The sequence below is a fragment of the Oryctolagus cuniculus genome, chromosome 12 (assembly GCF_964237555.1).
Source record: "Oryctolagus cuniculus chromosome 12, mOryCun1.1, whole genome shotgun sequence".
NCBI classification, from domain to species: Eukaryota; Metazoa; Chordata; class Mammalia; order Lagomorpha; family Leporidae; genus Oryctolagus; species Oryctolagus cuniculus.
In genome coordinates, this window is record NC_091443.1 from 100414456 (window position 1) to 100434817 (window position 20362).

Sequence of the window (20362 nt, forward strand, 5' to 3'; positions counted from 1 at the left end):
GCCCCCCGGGCGACATGGGCACCTGCAGACCGAGGAGGGGTCTGCCCGAGGTGAAGGTGGCGTGGGTTTGCCCCGAGGCAGGTCTGCAAGCAGGGGGATGGCCTCAGTGCTCGGGTGTCACCTGCTCTGGGTGTCTCTGGGGGTGGAGGTGCTGAGTTCGTTTCCTGAGACAGGGAGAGCAACCCAGGGGTGCAGTGGTGACAGCATTGCTGGGGTGGGGGTAGGGTGACCTCAACTCACCCCCCCCCATGCCCAGCGAGTGAGCTGTGATTGTGTGAGCAGTGTGGGATACTGTGTTAAAGAGGGAGCACTCTGAGGGGTTCCCAGGGGGCTTGAAGCCCTGGCCCAGCTCACCCAAGACCTTCCATTGTGATCAGAGCCGCCCCCAGCACCCCGACCCTCAGCCAGCTCCGAGAAAGCGAGGCTTGGTGCTTCCTTTATTCCTGTGTCACTGTCCCCCTCCTGCTCCGCTGGCTCCCCCCCCCCAACTTAAGTTCCTATCTCATTATCATTCTTTCAACAAACCTTAAACTAAAAATAGCGAAGAGATCGCACATTCTCTTCTTTATTCCTATCAAGGAGCTTATCGTGTCCCTGTTCTCGGGAGGAGACACAGGCTCTGAGGGCTAGGGACTTGGCTAGGCTTGGCATGCCTCCCTGCCTGCTGGGCACCAGGCCCTCGCCCGGGCTCTGGGCCACGAGGGTGAGGCAGAGCCAGGGCAGCCCACGGGGCTCACAGCCACAGGGAGGGACGGTGGGGACCCCGAGGAGGGGCCCGGCCAGCCTGGGGGAGTCGTGCCAGGGTAGGCTTCCAGGGGGAGGGGCTCCCGGTAGAGGAAGAAGCAGGTGCAAAGGCCGGCTGGTGTGCGAAGCAGAGCTCAGACAGGGCGGCTAGATGTGGGGTGCAAATGGCAGGAGCTGAGGCTCTGCTTGAGAGGTAGAGGTGAGGCGGTGAGGGTGACGGGGACAGTCGGGTCTCAGGGAGCTCACCCTGGCTGCAGGGGAGACAGCTCCAGCCAGGTGTGTCCCAGATCCTCTGGGATGGGCACCCGCCACAGGGACTGAGGGTCCCAGGACGGGGACAGGCACCTCTGGCAAGCAGGGCTCAGGGGTGCTTCCAGGCAGGGCACCGCAGTGCCACCCGGGCCCTCCAGAGACTCTCGGTCCTGTGGCCGTCTTCCTGCAAAGCTCATTTACACTAAAGTGTCAGTGACTCACACAGCTTAAAACGCAGCGCTTCTCGACTCCGGCTGCTCAGAAGAGCCATCTGCAGGGTGTGCATGTGTGTGTGCCTGCGTGTCTGCATGCGTGTGCGTGTGCATGCATGTGCATGTGTGTATGTAGGCATTCAGCAAAGCAGTTAAGACGCCCCTAGAGACACTTGCATCCCATTCCGGAGCGCTGGGTTCGAGGTCCAGCCTTGATCCCAATTCCAGCTTCCTGTTATGTGCACCCTGGGAAATAGCAAGTACTGTCAAGTGCTGGGTCCCTGACACCCCAGTGTGACCCGGATGGAGTTCTTGGCTCCTGGCTTCAGCCTGGCGCATCTGAACATCCGGGCAACCTAACCCGTGTCTTACCCACTGGGCCAAGCACTTCAAGGGTGAGATTTTTATGTTTTTAATTATTACCTGTTAGAGAGGCCGGGAGAAAGGAAGACAAGGAGCTCTCCTATGCTGGGTCGCTCCCCCAAATGCCCTAAGTGACTGGGGCTGGGCTGGGCTGAAGCCAGGAGCCAGGAACTCCACCCAGGTCTCCCGTGAAGGTGGCAGGAACCCAAGAACTTGAGCTGTCATGCTTCCTCCCAGGGTCTGCATTAACAGGAAGCTGGACGCCTTCTGTGCTGTTCAGGGCTGGGCTGCTGCTCCGGCCGCCCATATCCTGTGTGGGAGTCCCAGTTGCTCCACTTCCGATCCAGCTTCCTGCCAATGCGCACCTTGGCCCCTGCCAGCCACATAAGAGACCCGGATGGAGTTCCAGGCTCCTGGCTTTGACCTGGACCAGCCCTGGTTGTTGCAGTCATTTTAGGGGTGGGGTAGGGTGAGCCAGCAGAATTTAAGATCTCTCTGTCCCTCTGTCGCTCTACCTTTCGAGCAGAATACAGTAAATAATAGGGGCTGGAGCTGTGGTATAGCGGGTAAAGACGCCGCCTGCAGGGCTGGCATCTCATATGGGCGCCGGCTCAGGTCCCTGCTAACGCTGCTGGAAAAACAGTGGAAGATGGCTCAAGTGCTTGGGCCCTTGCACCTGCATGGGAGACCCAGAAGAAGCTCCTGGCTCCTGGCTCCTGGCTCCTGGCTCCTGGCTCCTGGCTCCTGGCTCCTGGCTTCGGATTGGCCCAGCTCCGGCTGTTGCAGCCATTTGGGGAGTGAACCAGCAGATGGAAGACCTCTCTCTCTTTGGCTCTGCCTTTCTATAACCCTGCCTTTCAAATAAATAAATAAATCTTTAAAAAATAATCAACATTATTAGTACTCGTAAAAGCACTCTTTTAAGCCGTTTGCTGAATTTCATTGCTGAGCGGTGCTGTGCCCTCTGGCCTCTTCCATGTCCGCTTTCCCAGGTGGCACAAGGCTGGGTCTGGGAAGTCCCTGCCCCTGCAGGGGCCCGGCAGTGGGCGTGGCTTGCGGAAAAACCGAGGGATTTTTCTGAGCTCCTGCTGGCTCTCGGACGCCCAGCACCACGGCCAGCAGGCTCCGCCCCAGCTTCTGCCTTTCCTGGCGTTCCTCCGCCGGCTTCTGCTCCAGGTGTTGGGCGGCCCCCGCGGCCAGGACGCCGCCTCTCTGACACCGCCCTGGGCGCACCTGCTCCGCGGCTCCTGCTCCTCCCACTCGCGGGCCACTGGCTCCCTAAGTCTTCTCTGCCTCGGGCTGCGTGGGTCTCCGGGGGGGGGGACGGACACGCATGCGGCCGTGTGGCTTCGGTCTGCTGCTCCGTGGCCTGCGAAAGCCCCCGCTGAGGCCGCCCTTACGGCGCTACAGGTCTTTTCCAGCCCCTGCAACACCCGGAGCCCCAGGCCCCTTCTGCCTAGCCAGGGGCCGGCACCTCCAACGCGCCCATTGGTCTTCTTGGCTTGTGGGTCCACGCCCCTCCTTTCAAACAATTGCGCCTGCACCCTCCTCTCACTCTGCCCCTTTGAAGCCTACAAACCCCAGGGCCCATGCCGCCAAAGCTCAGGGGCTGCGGGCGGGACCTGTGCCTCCCCAGCCGGAGGGACGTGGGTGCGTGTGCCTGGCCTGACCCTGAGCCGTGAGATCGAGGGCACGCAGCTCTGCTGAGGGGAACCCGTGCGCTGGACACTGCTCCCCATGGCACGTGCACCTGGGTGCACAAACCTGATCCCCAGCCTCCTACTGGCGACGTGCCCTGCCCAAGGTCACACAGCACGTGCGCGCCAGACAGGTTGGAAGAACTGGCGAGGCTGACTCCAGATCTGGGGCCTGGGACTAGGGGAGCCCACCCCCGAGGGCAGGGAGGACCTTGTGTGTAGCGTGGGGAGCCCCGTTCCTGCTGCGGGTCTTGCGGAGGAACTGGCCATGGCCTTCCCGGGGAACGCCGACCCTGCGCTCGCAGGAGGGCTGCTGCTAGACCCAGCGCCCCGACCTTCCCCGCCCCCTACCCCCGAGTGGCCCCGCCTCCCGCGTCCTGGCCCCGCCCTGCTCGGGGGCTCGCTGGTGACCTCCGGACACATGCTGGTCTTCGGGAGCGGGCAGGAAATCGGGGCTGGGGGCTGGGGGCTGGGGAGGTGTCGGGTCCGGCCGCATCCGTCCGGGAGGGAGCTGCCAGCACAGTTTGGTCAGAGACTGACCTCAAGCTTGACCCTCCCACCGTGACCTGCCCCGCGCGTCCTGGGTGGGGCGGCCTGGTGACATCAGCCAGCCAGGAGCGGAGCGTCTGGGTCCAGACCTGACTCGATGATTCAGATGCGAAAGGGGACAAGCAGTGGGGCCAGAGCGCTGCACCACGCTGAGGACACAGCTCAGGCCCGGGGCGGCACCAGTCACTCAGTGGGCACGCTCAGAATAGACCCATGCCACAAGGTAACCAGTATTTTATTAGCGCATTTTTTTTAAGAGATAGGAAAAGGAACCTCACTGTTTACCTTAAACCTGTGGTTTAATTTCTCCCTGGGACATTTCTTTTTTTAAAGATTTATTTATTTATATAAGCGGCAGAGTGACAGAGAGAGAGGAAGAGACAGAGAGAGAGAGAGGTCTTCCATCCGCTGATTCACTCCCCAAATGGCCACAACAGCCAGGGCTGAAGCCAGGAGCCTGGCGCTCCATCCAGGTCTCCCACGTAGATGACAAGGGCCCAAGCACTTGGACCATCCTTTGCTGTGGGAACTGGATTGCAAGTGGAGCAGCCAGGACGGGAACTGGCACATACCCCTGATACAGGCGGCCGCTCAGCCTGCTGGGGGCACCACCAGCCCCTCTTGGGAGCACTCCTGGAAATGTCCCCTCCCCTCCCCACTCCGTCCTGTGGATTATTCAGTCCCAGTCTCCCCCACAATGGGGGCTGCTCGTGCCCCCCCCCGCCCCGTGTGTCCCCCGGGGGGAGTGTGTGGCACCTGCCACGCTCCCGGGAAATACTCGCAGCACATTTGCACGGGGGCTCTTGAGAAGTTCATGAAAAATTTGTGCTTTGAAAAAAACTACACATGGATTCCCGAATTTTTACATCAAAATTTCAAAAAAAAATCCCACAATATTTGAGAGACAGAGTTTCCACCCACTGGTTCAGTCCCTAAATGCCCACAACAGTTAGGACTGAACTGGGTCTCCCATAGGGGCGCACAGGCGTGCAGGGGCCCAAGGACTTCAGTCTCCTGTTGCTGCTCTCCCATGCGCGTTAGCAAGGAGCTGGGTGGGAAGTGGAGCAGCCGGGACTCCCTGGGGTCTGCTTACAAGGGTGCTGGCATCACAGGTAGCTTTATCAACAGCGCCCAACCATGACCCCTGGAACTGTTTTTCTAGAAAACCTCCATTGCACATTGATGTCTGGAGCCCCGCCCACCCCCATCCCTGTCCAGCCGGGAGCCAGCACTCTGCTCACAGGCAGGCCCGGGGGTAACATGACCTCGCTCGATCCCGCAGGCCGGCTGGCCTGGGAAACATCACTCACACTCGATCTCTCCTGTTTCCTCCACCTCCAGTCTCGCGGCAAAACGCCCGCTGGGGACGGCGGTTCTGCGTCTTGCGGCCCAGTCCCTCTGTGGCATTCACTGTGGGGCTGGGAGGGCGCTGGGTGCGTGGCTAAGCTCTGCACAAGGCCGTCCCATCCACCTTCCTGCACGCCCTGCGGCGCCAGGGCTCGCAAGCATGGAGCCCAGTGGGGCTTCTTCAGCAATGATGGGGTCCAGAGCTCTCATTTAAAAAAAAAATTATTTATTTGAAAGAGTTATAGAGGAGAGGCAGAGGCAGAGAGGGAGGGAGAGAGGGAGAGAGGGAGAGAGAGAGAGAAAGAGAGAGAGAGAGAGAGATCTTCCACTTGCTGGTTCACTCCCCAAATTGTTGCAACAGCCAAGGCTGGGCTGAAGCCAGGAGCCAGGAACTTCATCCGGGTCTCCCACAGGAGTGCAGGGGCCCAGGCACTTGGACCATCTTCGGGTGCTTTCCCAGGCTCATCAGCAGAGAGCTGGATCGGAAGTAGAGCAGCCGGGACTGGAACTGGCGCCCAACCCTGGACTTGCTGCTCCGGAAACTGCATTTTGCAATTTTGCATTTTGCAAGATGCCCGCGCCCCAGTACCTGAGCTGGATTCCTGGCTCCAGCTTCCTGCCAGGGCAGACCCTGGGAGCCAGCAAGTGATGCTTCCCGCCACCCACGTGGGAGACTCCCATGGCTCCTGGCTCCTGGCTTCCACCTGGCCTGGCTCCAGCTGTTGCAGGCATTTGGGGAGTGAAGCAGAGGATGGAAGACCCGTGTTTGTCTCTCTGCCTCTCACATCAATTAAAAAAGAAAGGAGAGAGGCTGATTCCGCTGGTGCCAGGCGACTGAGGCTGACGCAAGCGTGGGCACCACTGCCCAGGGCCTTCGTGGCTGGGGTGGGAGCTCCGCCCCGGGCTGGATCCAGCCTTCCGGCATCCGGGTACACCTGGGAGTACACTCAAGATGCACCAGCCGGAAAGGGGACCCGGACACAGGTGCTGGGGGACTGTAGAGACCTTGGCACTTGATGGAGGGCGCACCTGCAAAGTCTGAGGCCAAGAAACACGCTGCCCCAGCACTAGCAGGGCGCCAGCGGACCGAAACCCTCGACACACAGAGCAGGAGAACCTGGGAGACTACGGAGGCCGAGAGGAAGGAAACACTCAAGGATCTTGGTGAAGTCAGAGGTGGCACAGAGGGAGGCGTCTGAGTGACCGGTGCCGCTGCCCCCACAGGCCTGGCTCGGTCAGTCGGGCTGCAGGACTCTGAGTCTGATCCGGGGCCGTGTCCCCGCCCTCCTGACATCCCCCCTGGGAGGGACGTCTGGGCAGATGCCTTTATGGTGGCGCCTTCCCTGTCTATGCAGCCACTCTTCACGGCCATCCATATCCCCATCTATCTGTCCATCCATCCATCTACCCACCCACCCAGCAGGCTCCACGCCCCTTCTCCCAGGTGACGGGGATGGCTGGACCTTGGGACCCCTGTCTAAGGCCACTGGGCCACCGCAGTCTCGTGTGCACAGCCCCTTCCCATGCCCACCAGCCTTGTCTGGCCCAACCCTGGAAGGCCCTGGGACTGTCACTTGCCCCTTTCCCTCCATCCCCCAGTGCCACCTCATCTGCTTCTGCCAGTAACCACCCTCATCTGCGTCTTTGCGGGAAGCGGGGCCCTGCATGCTCCTCTCCAGCCCAGGCCTGACCTGCCTGGGGCCACGTGGCTCTGGCGGGGACAGTAGGTGGATGGTAGTGTGGCGGGGCTGGTGGAGGGCCCCCGGGAACAGAGGTCCTCTGGGGTGAATCCTGGTATCCCCAAGAACTCAAATCTTCTGGCGTGTTTGAGCGCCCCCAGCCCCATCCATGCCACCTGGCCGGCCACGGCAACCTGGTTCAGGCCCTGTTCCGGGGAGGCTGTGCCCTCCCTGGAGGCACCAGCACAGGGGCCGTGGGGTCTAGGCCCCCACCTCCATTTTGTCTCTTGCCAACAGGAGTGCAGTGAGGGAGAGCCTTGGCAGGGGTGGGAAGAGGCGGAGAGCGCGTTGTAGGAAAGCAGCTTTCTGAATCTGGCCCAGGGCTGCACGCATGGACTCTGGCCTGAACCTCGGGGCGGGGGCTGGGGGGCTGCCCTGGCATCGCACCAGCCTGCCTGGGACCGTGGCTGTGCCCTGGGGAGAAGTGGCTGCTGGACACCCTTGGGGATCTCACCATGGCCACCTCGGCACGGCGCCCCCAGCAGCGTCTGCCTGGGTGGGAGCCCAGGCCGCCCACTCCCCCAGCCAGGCAGCTGCTCAGAGCCAGAGCCGGGCTGGGCCTCCGGGAGTCTCCCAGGAGTGGCTCCACCGCCGTGGGAGTGCGAATCACGGGGCCTGGAGCAGCTGGGCTGCTTCTGCGGAAAACCCCAGCCCATCCCCGGAGCTGCAGTGGGGGCCCAGGTCCCCAGTGGGAACGGCAGGTGCCCCCGGGGTTGGCTGTCAGGGAGGAGACCTGGATGGATTCTCAGGTTTCTGTCTGAACTGGGGCAGGATGGCAGGCGTGGACTCTTCAGGGCAAATGCGGATGTGTGTCACCTACTTACCGTCACCTCCTCTCACCTCCTCGCTGTGCATCTGGGGAAGTTACATAACCTCTCTGAGTTAGGGCTTTTGCACTAAAAAGGGCACCATCCTGTGCCTGCCTCCCAGGGCTGTAGGAAGGCCTGACGGAGTGGATATTCTGGGAGTTTCTGTCCTCTGAGCAGGGACCTGCGTGTCAGCTCTGCAGTGTGGGCAGGGCCGGACCCGGGGCCTCCCGAAGTGGGGTGAGGCCCGTGCTCGCGTGGGGCCCAGCCTGGAGCAGCGCTGCTGTCCCCACTCATCTTTGCTGGCCTGCCTCTGTCCTCCTGGGGCTGCTCTGCGTGGCCGCAGCTGTGTCCCCAGGGTGCCTGGAGAGGCCGAGGCGGGGGGGCAGCCGGCATCTCTGTGCCTGTTCCAACCTCGCGTCTCCAGGAGCTGCGTGTGAGGCCTGACTTTGGGAGGCAAAGGCCCCCGGGCCCCGGGCCCCTGCTGGAGTGGCGGGAGCGGCTGTGACTGGCATGGGGCTGTGAGAGGTGCCGGGCGGGCCCGGGGGCCGAGCGTGTGCTGGACGATGACCGGCGCCTCTCAGGAAACAGGCTGGGTTTTCAGGAGGGTCCTGTCCGGCCGCCGGCTCCGCCTGGAGTCTGCCCCGACCCAAGGCTGGGCCCCCGCTGCTAACAGTGCTGTCCCCACAGCTGAGCGGGCGGCCCCACGGCTCCCAGCCAACCCCTCTTGGAGGCCTGTGACCCAGACCTTATGCCAGAGGTCAAGGGGCGGAAACTGATGGCCGCTTCCTCATGGTGAGGGACCCCAGGGTGTCCGTGGAGCTCCGGCCCTCCAGTGTGGCGTGGAGGTGCCCGGCACAAGCGCCCGTGGCCCCGAGCACCTGCTGGGGGCACCTCGTTTGTCACACACTTGGGGCGCCTGCCCCGCCCGTGGCCCCGACTCCCCCTCATGGTTTCTGGCGCTCTCTAACGCCCTGTCCTGCCTTTGCAGGGCACCGTGGCTGCCCAGTGCCCCCGGCTGGGTCTCCTGGCCCGGAGCTGCCTCTCTCGGGCACCCTGGCATGCAAAGGCCAAACATGCTGTTAAAAAGAGAACGTTTATTTTAAAAAGAAGACCACCCAAGCATTCGTCTACACAGGCACGATGCGAGTAGAATTTAGAGACGGTGCCGCCAGGCGTCGTCTGTGGGGAGCCGAGCTGGGTGCTAGCAGACGGCGAACGAGGGCCGCAGGAAGGGCCGGTTCACGGGCTTGGGCGGGGCCAGCAGCCCCAGCTTCCCGGGCCCCGTGGGTGCAGGGGAGCCGCGCGGGGCTGCGCAGGACGGCTTGGTTTTCGAGGGCGGCTTCCTGCGGGCGGTGGACCCCCTAGAATGTGACGAAAGAAAAGAAAGAAAATTAAAATTTAAATCCAAAGTAACCGCTAAAGCAAGGGGCCAGCGCGGTGGCGGAGTGGGTAAAGCCTCAGCCTGCAGTGCTGGCATCCCTAAGGGGCGCCAGTTTGAGACCCAGTTCCGAGAGACCCAGCTCTCTGCTATGGCCTGGGAAAGCAGTGGAAACTGGCCCAAGTCCTTGGGGCCCTGTACCGGGGTGGGCGACCTGGAGGAAGCTCCTGGCTCCTGGCTTCAGAGCGGCACAGCTCTGGCTGTTGGCAGCCATTTCGGGAGTGAACCAGTGGATGGAAGACCCCTCTCTCTCTCACTCTTCCTCTCTGTAGCTCTGCCTTTCAAATAAATAACTACTTTTTTTTTTTTTTTTAAGAGCTAAAGCGAACGCCTTCTTTCCCTTAAGCTACACACCCCGCCAGTCTGCGTTCCCTGCCCAGCCCCGGGGCCCCAGGCAGCTGCCCTTCACCCGAAAATGTCGAGCGCTGTCTCTTCCTCCCGGGGCTGTGACCAAGCCACAGGACGCAGTCTGCACCCAGCACCTCCCACTGCCCATGGGCCGGGAGCCCCTCACTGCAGACAGCCTCCAAATAGAGGCGGCGAGCCCTCTGTCAGGCACGCCGGCGTCCCTGCTGCACACAGTGGCCAGCGAGCCGGCGAGTGCGGCCAGGACAGAGCTGGGCTCCCGCTCCTGACCTGGCCGCTGCAGCCGCTGGGCGGCCAGCAGGAGCAGAGCCGAGCCCCTTCCTGGCCAGCCTCGGGCTGCAGCTGTGGCTCCCCGGGGACGGCCACGGCCCGCCTCCCCGGCCTGGCTGCCTCTGGCGGGGCCACGTCCTCCCCACAGCTCCTGCGCCTACACGCGGCTCTGCGGCCCGCCAGCTCTCCCCTCCCACTGGCTGCCCTCACGCGCAGGGAACAGCCTGGGACGGAGCCTTCCAGCACCCCCTTCCCTTGCTGACCTAAGACAGCAGCCTTCTTCCCCCAGTCAGACAAAGAGCAAACAAGGCCCAGAGGGCCGGCGTGTTTACAGGGACCTGGGGCGGGCAGCCTCAGCCAGACCTCCCTTGCCCCTCCCACACCCAGCCTCACGCCAGGCTGCGTCCACTCCGCGCACCAGGGCGCCACGTGGCCGGCCTCCCAGCTCTGGGTTCGGGGGCTGGGGTCTCGGGGCTGGGTGGAGAGGGTTTCTGACATCTAAAACTCGCTCGGCAGCAGTCTCCCAGGTCTACCAGAGAAGCGGCTTCGAGGCTCCCTGTGCCGACTTCCTGCTGAGAAGCGAGGCCCCGAGAGAGCCCGCTGTTTATGTTGATTTACAGAGCCGAGCTGCCAGCAGCCGCCTCCACGGCACCCACCGGGCCGAGACGCATCTGGCTGTGGTGGGTCAGGGAGATGCGCACCTCCGCGGGCGGCAGGAACTCCGACCCGACAGGCAGGCTGGGGGCTGGGAGACCTCGCAGAGCTGGGAGGTTAATGAGGCAACCTACTGGTCTCAGGCTAATCACGCGGGCTAACGGCAAAGTCGCCTGGCTTTTGGACCACGAGCCCGCAGGCCAGGGTCTAGGTGACGTGGCCAGGCGCTCCACTCACGGCGGAGCCATCACGGCCTGCGTTGTGGGGTCCTCGCGCCGTGGGCAGCGCCGCCTGAGCAGCCCTCCCCGGCCCAGGCCTCTGCTTCCTGCGCCAGAGCCCCAGGGGAGGTGGCCAGATGTCTTCGAAGGCGGCCTGCTCGTGCGAGCCACGGCGCGACGAGCATTCCCCAGAGCGCAGGAATAAACGGAGGAAATAAAAGGCCTCACCGAGATCTGCCGGCCGCTTGCGCACTGGAAACCACAGAATTAAACTAACATTTACCAAGACTTTCAGCTCTGAACGCTGCGGGGGATTAGCACATACAACATGTCCGCTGACGGACTGGGAACGCGGCAGTGTGGTCACACTGGCCTTCCTCTCTCCTCTCTCACTCAACTGTTGGTGTTTATTACCCAGGAGGGAAAGCAGCAGCAAACACAGCGCCTGCAGAGGTGTCCGGGGCTGGCTGTCCCAATCCCGTGAGCGCGCCGGGGCCGTGCGCCCACCCGCCCGCCCGGGCACCTGCACGCAGCGTGCGCGTGCGCAGGCAGCAGACGGGACAGGGGCGCCGCTGGAGGCAAGGGAAGGTCTGCCCGGAGCAGCCGTGTGCCGGCCCAGGGGCCTGCAGGGTGCGACAGGAGGCCCGGCTGGCCCTGTTGAGGCGGGAGGCCGCACTGCCGGGGGCAGGGGTGCGCCGGGCCTCGGGGTGCTCACACCCCACGGCAGCTGCAGAAGTGGGGTGGCAAGTGCTGACAGTCCCAGAAGCCGCAAGGACACTGAACCCTTTGTTCGTTGTTCAGCCACGGATGATTTATATTAGGAGGGAAAAACTTATAAGTAGGGCCATTACTCAAAACAAACAAAAACATGTCTAAGGTAGGGTCAGCACTGGAGACGAGTTTACAACCGAGAAAACTTGAGTCACAGTAAACTCAGTTAGCAGTAGACACTCGTGTTTTCAACATCTGAAGCAACGCTTTTGTTTCACACCAAGCCTTAGTCATCACTCCATTAACGGGAGAGGCAATGTTTCACAGCGGCTTATTCTAATAACCGCTTCAAAGCGAGCCAGAGCGGCTCTGTGGCCCTTTGTCCTCTGCCCCTGTGCTGCACAGAACCTACCCCTTGGCCGGGCAGCCGCCGTGACTGGTCCTTCTCCTCTTGGCCCTCTGTGGGGCTGGCAGCTTGCGCTTCCTCCTCTCGTTCCTGGCCGTGTTTGCAAAGTAGCGGGAAGACACGGGTGCGTCCTCCTCCGGTGCCTCGGGGGCGCTGCGGCCCGAGTCTCTGCGGCTGGGCGGGCTCGGCCGCGGGGAGGCGTCCTCGGCTGCAGGTGGACAGAGCACAGGTTTACGGGAGACCCCGGGGGGCTCCGTGAACACCCACACAGCCCGGGGGCCCCGCTGATGCCCAGGTCTTTCCACCATGGGAGCCCACAAGTCAGTAGGGACTAAAAGGGTCACAGAGGCCCCGAGTGCTCAAGGTCATTTGTCTGCCATGAGAGGAAGTCCCAATTCACCGATTTGGAGAAGCGAGACCCCAGGGCCGGCTCGCACTGTTGCTGGGGCCTATTAGCGGCTGGGTAGATCAGGGTCGGGCAGCCTGCGTTAGCATTGTGAACAGGCGAGGGAAACGTGAACTGTGTCTCCACGGCTCCGTGCAACAGGGGAGACAGCACCTGTTTGCAAAGCCAGTTTTCATAGCTATTGGCATCACAGAGCACGAACCCTCCCTCGAGGGCACACAGTGGCCCCTCTCCATTTCCCTGCTTCCAGGCAGGTCAGGTTTGCCCTACGCCCGCCTACTGCCTGCAGGGAGTGACATTTCAGCAGTCCACGGTGTCTGTGGGGGTCTGCAGAGCCATGCCAGCCCACCTGTGTAACTCAGACAATGAAAAAGCCCCGCTCCCCTCACCTGGAAGGTGGCTACTGTGAGGATTAAATGACACCAAACCAGCCGAGCTCATGCCGGGTGGCTTCCGCCAAGCAGCGGCCGCGGCTCGGGTCGGCCTGATGCAGACAAATGTATTCAGAGCAAGGCTTTTTTTTTTTCTCTTTTTTTCTTTTCTTTTTTGAGAGACAGAGAGACACAAAGAGAAACAGAGGGCAGGACAGACACAAAGGGAGAGTGCTCCTGCCTACTGGGCCACTCCCCAAATGTCCCTAATGGCTGGGGCTGGGCCTGGCTGAAGCTGGGGGCGGGAACTCCCACCGGGATAGCAGAACCCAATTGCCTGAGCCACCTCTGTTGCCTCCCGGAACCTGCACTGGTAGGAAGCCGGGAACGGCACCCAGGCCCTCTGATGTGGGACGTGGGCATCTCAGCCACTAGGCCACAGCAGGGCTCTTAGTGGGGTAATTACCAAGCAGCAGCACCTTGTTAATGCACAATAAAGGAGAGGCTGAAACACACACTTGCTCCTCCTCATCCCCGAGACACCCCTACCCCAGTGCATTCTAGAACGTGGCTCCTCCGCTGCGCGCATCGCAGGGCAACATGTCAGCTGGCAGCAGGGCCCTGCGCGCCCAGTATCTCCGCACCAAACCGCTCTTGGCTCTCAGTTCCCTTGGTCGGTGCCTTCCATGGCTGGGCGGCCAGTGCCACCCCCGGGGAGGCCTCGGTGACACTGATAATAGCAGCCCTCTCCCACTGCACACTCATTTCCCCAAAATGCTTCCACTGCGCTCGTAAGCTTTATCTTTGGACAGCACAGCAGATGACGTGTTCCTTTCTCAGAAAAGGACGGAAGGCACTGGGGCTGCCAAGGGCTGCAGGGGGAGCGTGGCAGGCCTGGGACGGGTGCTGGGTTCCTGACGACACAGGCACCTGCCTCACCAGAACCAGCAACCTCTGGCCCACAGGCCCCGCTCGGGTGCCGTGAGCAACTCAGGAATTTGCACCCCTTTGGGCCTGCTGCAGGCCGGGGGCTGACGAGGTGCAGGCCACAGGGACTCCATTCAGAAACCACCGGGCTCTAATGCAGGGAGGCGCACCTCTCAACACACACACACACACACACACACACACGCACACACACACACACACGCACACACGTGCGCGCGCGCCGGGACACCGAACCTGGCAGCGTCCACTCGGAGTACTTCTGCAATATTGGGATCACTTCTGCGCCATATTTTTCCAACTTGTCTTCGGTCACGCCATCAATTTGAAGTAAAACCTCAGGATCGGAAGATAAAGATTCTGTGCAAAGGCATAAAATTGGGAATTTTTACTTATTTATTTGAGAGGTAGAGTTACAGACACAGAAGGGGCGAGACAGAGAGAAAGGTCTCCCATCTGCTGGTTCACTCCCCAAATGGCCGCTTCACCCGAGTCTCCCATGTTGCGTTCAGGGGCCCAGGCACCTGGGCCATCTTCCACTGCTTTCCCAAGTGCGTTAGCAGGGAGCTGGATCAGAAGTGGAACAGCCAGGACTCGAACCAGTGCCCATATGGAAGCTGGTGCTGCAGGCAGAGGCTTAGCCTACTACGCCATGGAGCTGGCCCCAAAATTGGGAATTTAAGTTCCTGTGCATTCAACCCTCCGGCACATCTGGTGAGAGCCAACTGCCCGCAGAGCGTTGGGCGTGGGAGGCAAAGTTGGCAGTGTGGAGGCGGCGGCGGGCCTAGAGGGCAGCTCTGGGAAGTGCAGCCCAAGCAGACCCCGTCCTTGTCCGCGTTCCCTGCTACCAGACGCCTCTGGCTGCAAGGGTGTGCACCCTCTACACGAGAACACCCACATTTCCCTGCCAGCTCTGGCTTCCTCCCCGCACAGCCTGCCCGAGGAGGCATCACCGAACTGTCCCTGCCCTGGCCCACACTTGTCTCCCCTTACAACAAGCAGGCAGCCAGGTGCCCCCTGCAGAGACACGGCACAACAGGCCTGGGGCTGACCACGGTCACTCTGGCTGCTGCGTGGGGAGGGAAGAGCGGGAAGTGGGGGCCTCGGCTACAGAGTCAACGAGGAGGAGTGAACAGGGCATCGTGGGTAGACGTGCAGCAGCTCTGCCGGCTGGTGCAATGGCGGTGGGAGAGAGGAGGTACAGTCCTTATGTACTGACGTGAGCAAGGGGCGCATCTCACATCCTTTCTAATGAACGACTTTCACAGCCCTGCTGTGGACAAAGCAGAGGCTTCTGGAGGGCTAGTGACAGCCTTGGTGGGATCTGTGCTGCACCCGGAGCGCTGCTGTGGTCTTAGAAGGGAGTAAGATGTTCAATGCTCGCGTCTGGGGGTGAGGAGACACCAGCGAGGAATCACACTAACAGCCCTGGAGGAAAACACCGCGTTCCATCAACTGCCGGACGCACGCTTTTCCACGTGAGCCTCTCAGAGAAGCCGAGAGGAGTCTTCCAATCCCTGATGGCCAAATGGCAGCTGCTCTGAGCCATTACTGCCTGTGATGTGGGGACTGCGTGCTGGCTGTGACCAGACCTACAGGGCCGCTGCACTCAGAAGGCTACATTAGCCGCTGGCATCAAGACAGTGACAGTGACCGCAGCAAAGCTCTGAGACGGCCGTTACTAAGCCACCAGCCCAGGGTTTCTGGGAAGCCAGACTGGGCGCTGCACAACCTGCAGACAAGAAGCAGGTGCTGTTTTTGTTAGTGAGCCCAGGGTCAGCTTCTGTAACCCTTTCCAGTCCCACCCAGTGACCCAGATGCTGAGCCTGGACCCCAACTGCACGCGACATGAACACTTGCAGTTGTGTCCCCAAATCCCACGACGTGAACACATCATGGGGAACTCAGCAAATGCTGGAGGAGGCTGAAGACGCCGTGTGACTCAGGAAAACGTCCATGACGACACAGGGAAAGCAAAGACAGGGAAAAGCGAGTCCAAAGGCAACTCGGGAGAGTCGGGCTTTGAACAGGAGTTCATACGCACACCTAAACCAATGACTTTGACTCAATGCATTTTTCATATAAAACCTAGGCCTATATGCCTAAGTCCAAAATGATTCTTCCAATAAAAACAGTCGGAGTTTAATTAGCAGGATTCTGTTTCCCTTAAGAGTTCATCGAGTGGCAGTGGCTGGGGCCTGGAGGAAACACGGCGGTGGCTGGTGGTGGCAGGAGTGGGAGGCACCGGACAGAAGGCGATGATTACGAAAGCACAGGAAGGAAGCAGAGCGGGCTGCTCACTGGCCAGTGAACCACGTGAGTGACTCACTTTCCAGGCCTTTACTAGCAAGAGTCTGGGCTGTGTGACCGGAGTTGTGTAGAGAACCCAGACGAGCGAGCGGCTGCTCCCTGGACACAGCAGTGGTCTCGGTCGGGGCTCAGGGCATAAACACAAGCTCCCCGACAGGGCCCTGGCCTGCATCGCAGACACGCACAGGACACGCGGGGAGGCAGGCAGGGGATCGCATCAACGGCCAAGTGGCCTCCGCTTTCAGAGATTTCAGTTATCCATAGGCTAACATCCAACTTTAGGGGCAAGTATTAAGTTAAAACTACACCACAGATCTCTCAACAATGAAGTATTTCATACAGATATCTTATTACTTTATATAATTTAAAGACTTATTTACTTATTTGAAAGGCAGAGTTAGAGATCTTCCATTCACTGGTTCACTCCCCAAATGGCTGCAAGGGCCAGGGCTGGGCCAGGCCAAAGCCAGGAGCCCAGACCTCCACTGGGTCTCCCATGTGGGTGCAGGGGCCCCAGCAGCTGGGCCATCTTCCCCTCTTTCACAGGTGTATTAGCAGGGAGCTGGACCAAAGTGATGCAGCCAGGACTTGAACTGGCGCTCAAGGGGGATACCAGTGTCACAGGAGGCAGCTTAACTCACCAGCCCTGTGTATTATATGTCAAACATCTATCTATCATCTACCTATCTTAAAGAACTACAGTTTTTAAAAAAGATTTGTTCTTATTTATTTGAAAGGCAAAGTTACAGATGGAGAGATCGATTTTCCATCTGCTGGTTCACTCCCCAAATGGCTGCAATGGCCAGGGCTGGGTCACACTGAAGCTGGGAGCCAGCAGCTTCTTCCTGGTCTCCCACACAGGTGCAGGGACCCAGCACTTGGGCCATCCTCTGCTGCTTTCCCAGGTGCATTAGCAAGGAGCTGGATCTGAAGTGGATCAGCCAGGACTCAAACCGGCACCCAGAGGGGATGCCAGCGTCGCAGGAGATGGCTTAACCCACTATGCCACGACGCTGACCCCCCAAAACTACACTTTCTCTCAAGAACGAGTGTAGAAGGTTTCTCTGAGTCTGTAACCCAGAGACACAGACTGAGATGTATTTGTCACTTAAAAAACAAAGTCCCCTGGCAAGGTGAAGGCTGGCCACGTGACGGGGACGCGTCGGCGCCTACCTGCAAGCCTCCTGAGGGTGGCAGTGCTGAAAATGTTGAAGTAGTGGACGCCGAACACTTTCCCCAGCGACTTGCAGACTTCCGTGAGTTCCCCCAGACACTTCTTCACCACCTCTTCCCTCTGAGAGACTTTTGCCACTAAAGCCTTCTGTTTCTTCACACTGCTGGAATTTTCTGTCTCCATGAAGTCTACCTTAGAGGGAGAGGAAGTCACGGGAGTGGGTACGTGCACACCCGAGCCACCCGGGGCCTTTCCTTTAGGACTATGGGCACACGTTCTTCCCTGCTCCTGTCCTACCAGGGAGGTGGGGATCGCGGCCACGCGGGCACCTGCCGCGCCCAGGACAGCCTCCGGGTGACCGCTGCCCTAACCAGCACACGAGGACGGAGTGATCTGATCACCTGCTCATTCTGACGGGTGTGCATTATGTGGGCTCAATTTTAAAATCTCTTTCCAAGTTAAGAACGGAATGTGTTCAAACAGGACAGTATGTAGAGGTTCAGGATCTCTAGGCTTTGGAAAAGACATTGCACCGTGCAGTAATACATTTTGGCCGATTCGCTGTGAGATAATAAACATTTAATATACCATACCTTTAGATGCCCACTTAATAGAGTTTGGGCTTTATTTCCAGGCATCACATAGGCGATTGCTTGGTCGTTGGCGTTGATATACAGTTCTTCATCCAAGATTTTGTCAAGTATCAGCTTTTTAAAAAGTCTTTCGGCGTTGTGTCGGGAGTAAGCAGAACCCTTTCCAAATATGCCTGACTGTATCTTTGCGCTCTTACTCCCTAAGGAGAGGGTACAGAAAGCTGGATGAGTAAGGGCAGGCGCAGCATCGGCCGCGTGCAGGAGGCTGAGACGTCATTCGGATGCATCTGGACAAACAGAATTAGATTATCTGTTCCCCAGGGAAAGTCACAGCACAACCAGAAACTACTTAGTTCTGTAAAATGAGGACATCGAGTGGAACTCTCACAGGCTCCTCCTCATCTTTCTTTTTTCTTCATATTTATTTGATCTATTTATCTATCTGGAGGGCGGAATGACAGAGAAAGAGGGAAGGGGGGTAACTGCTGGTGGGAAGACAGACAGACAGAAATCTTCCACCTGCTGGTTCACTCCGCAGAGGCTGCAGCATCTGGGTTGGCCTGAATCAGGAGCAAGGAACTCCATCTGGGTCTCCTACATGGAAGGCATGTCGCCTCCCAGGTGCATTAGCAGGGAGCCAGACCAGAGGCAGAGAACTGGCCCTCCAACATGGGATGTGGGTGTCCCAAGCCGTGGCTTAACCTGCTGCACCACAGTGCCAGCCCCTCCTCATCTTATAATATACACTGATCAAAGACTGCAGCATTATTAAATTGACTCATTAAATAATGTTATATTTATAGCATATACAATTATTTTCTTTTTCCTTTTTAAAAATTTATTTTATTTGAAAGGCAACATTAGAGAGAGAGAGAGAGAGAGAGAGGAGAGTGAGATATCATCTGTTGGTTCGCTCTTCAAATGGCTGAAAAAGCCAGAGCTGAGCCAGTCAGAAGCCAGGAGCTTCTTCTGGGTCTCCCACATGGTCACAGGGGCCCAAGCACTTGATCCATCTTCTGCTGCTTTCCCAGGCACATTAGCAGGGAGCTCGATCAGAAGTAGAGCAGCCAGGTCTTGAACCAGTGCTCACAGCAGTGTATACAATTATAACACAGCAAAGAAATCAAAGAGTTTATAATAGGCTGTATCGCTGTGCTGTGTGTGATTACCTATTATAGGTGCGATAGTGATCTACTTACAAAAAATTGCTGACAACACTCTCTCTGGTTCTGGTTATTAGAACTGCTACTGAGTTACAATTCAAGTACTTTAGTGTATACTTTTTGTCACCTCCACTGAAGGCCAGGCAAATTCCAAAACACAACAGGACCCCAGGAGACGCTCCAGGAGAGGAGACAGCAGTGCGGGCGGGCGGGGGCCTTGGTTCCCCACCCAGGCTGCTGCGTCGCTGTCCTCACCACCCTCACTGCTTAGATGACAACAACCTACTTGGAAAGCCTTGTGGTGGGGAAGCCCCTCAGACCTGATGGTTATTTTGTAAAGCTTGAACTCCATATGAAAATAGAGTTCCAAATAATTCATTAATGCGAACCTCGGATGGCTTCTGGCCATATGCTGAATTATTCAGGTTTTTCTTTCTGCAAGTGATTAGTATCTCTGACCATCAGAGAACCGAGATGGCTGTTCTGGTCCAGGTGGGCTGGGTGCCACCCATCGACCCAGCCACTAAGGCAAACTGAGAAAGAGGGATGAAACAGACAACCTTTTCTTTTAATGTTTACTTATTTATTCTCATCTACTTGAAAGGCAGGGGACGGGGAGTTGGCGGGGAGAAAGAAGTGAGAGAGGGAGGGGGGGAGGGAGAGAAAGAGAGAATCTTCTATCCACTTATTCACTCCCAAATGCCCACAGCAGCCAGGGTTGGGCCAGGAGGCAGGAACTACGTCCGAGTCTCCCACATGGGCAGCAAGGGCTCATGTACTTGAGTTACCCGCTGCCCCCCAAGCACACTCAGCAGGAAGCTGGAGTGGGCGTGGCCAGGCCTTGAAGCAGCACTCAGTATGGGACGTGGGCATCCCAAGTGGTGTCCTGACCGCACTGTACCTATGACAGCACGTCAGAGCACTCTGTACCCATCTGTTAGACATTCTCACAGCACCCCAAGCTTCCCCCATACTCCTTTTATTTACTGCGCTTTGTGGTTACGTCACTGAGATGAACATTTTACTCTCTGCCCTGATCCGGTCAAGTGCGGTCCGCGGTCAGGGCTACCTGTGGACTCCCTGGCTTTGCGCTTCATCTTGGGCCTCCTGTGCAATCTGCCTGGGATCTCTGAGTGCCCGTCTCCTATTTCTGTCGGGGAGTAACACCTGCTTTTTCACTGCTATGGATAAACATTTTCTTAGCTGTCTGCTGACTGGCTGGGATCTACACCTTCTGCCCGGCCGCCGGGTGGTGATCACGGGGCCCACGGTTAGTCCCGGCGCTCACTGCGCCATCACAATGCTCACTTTCCTGGCCTTTGTGTCTCCAGGTTGCTGATGTTAATCTGGTGCCTGCCTATTGTTAGTTCCTTTTTCATTCTTTCCAAGCCTTCAGGACTGTCCCCGAAGGGGTCCGGGATATGCTACTGTGAAAATGATTTTGAGCAGAAGGCATTTGAGTTCATGAAATCTTCTATCTGCTGAAAAGCAGGGCCTCCCTGAAGAACTCGGCTGTCAGGATCCCCCCAGGAACAGCAGCAGGGCTGAGCCTGTCACGGGCGAGGCGAGAATTCTCCACCCTGGAACAGACGCCATCACAAAACCACCAGCTCTCCCGTCTAGTC

General features: G+C 59.0%; 1 protein-coding gene across 5 annotated transcripts in view; it reads right to left on the reverse strand.

Moving 5' to 3' along the window:
• Positions 1-8786: 8786 nt before the first annotated feature.
• BLM (BLM RecQ like helicase) overlaps positions 8787-20362 on the reverse strand; it is a 111104-nt gene continuing 99528 nt past the window's right edge. For 4 of the 5 annotated variants that reach the window (XM_008275317.4, XM_051834324.2, XM_051834323.2 and 1 more), the window contains 5 exons: positions 17575-17774; positions 16981-17173; positions 13735-13857; positions 11782-11983; positions 8787-9073 (listed from right to left, as the gene is read on the reverse strand). In XM_008275317.4, coding sequence (XP_008273539.2) covers positions 8914-9073; positions 11782-11983; positions 13735-13857; positions 16981-17173; positions 17575-17774 — 878 coding nt within the window. In that variant the 3' untranslated portion in view covers positions 8787-8913. The remainder of the gene's footprint in view (positions 9074-11781; positions 11984-13734; positions 13858-16980; positions 17174-17574; positions 17775-20362) is intronic. The other variant, XR_011381053.1, reaches the window with a different exon arrangement.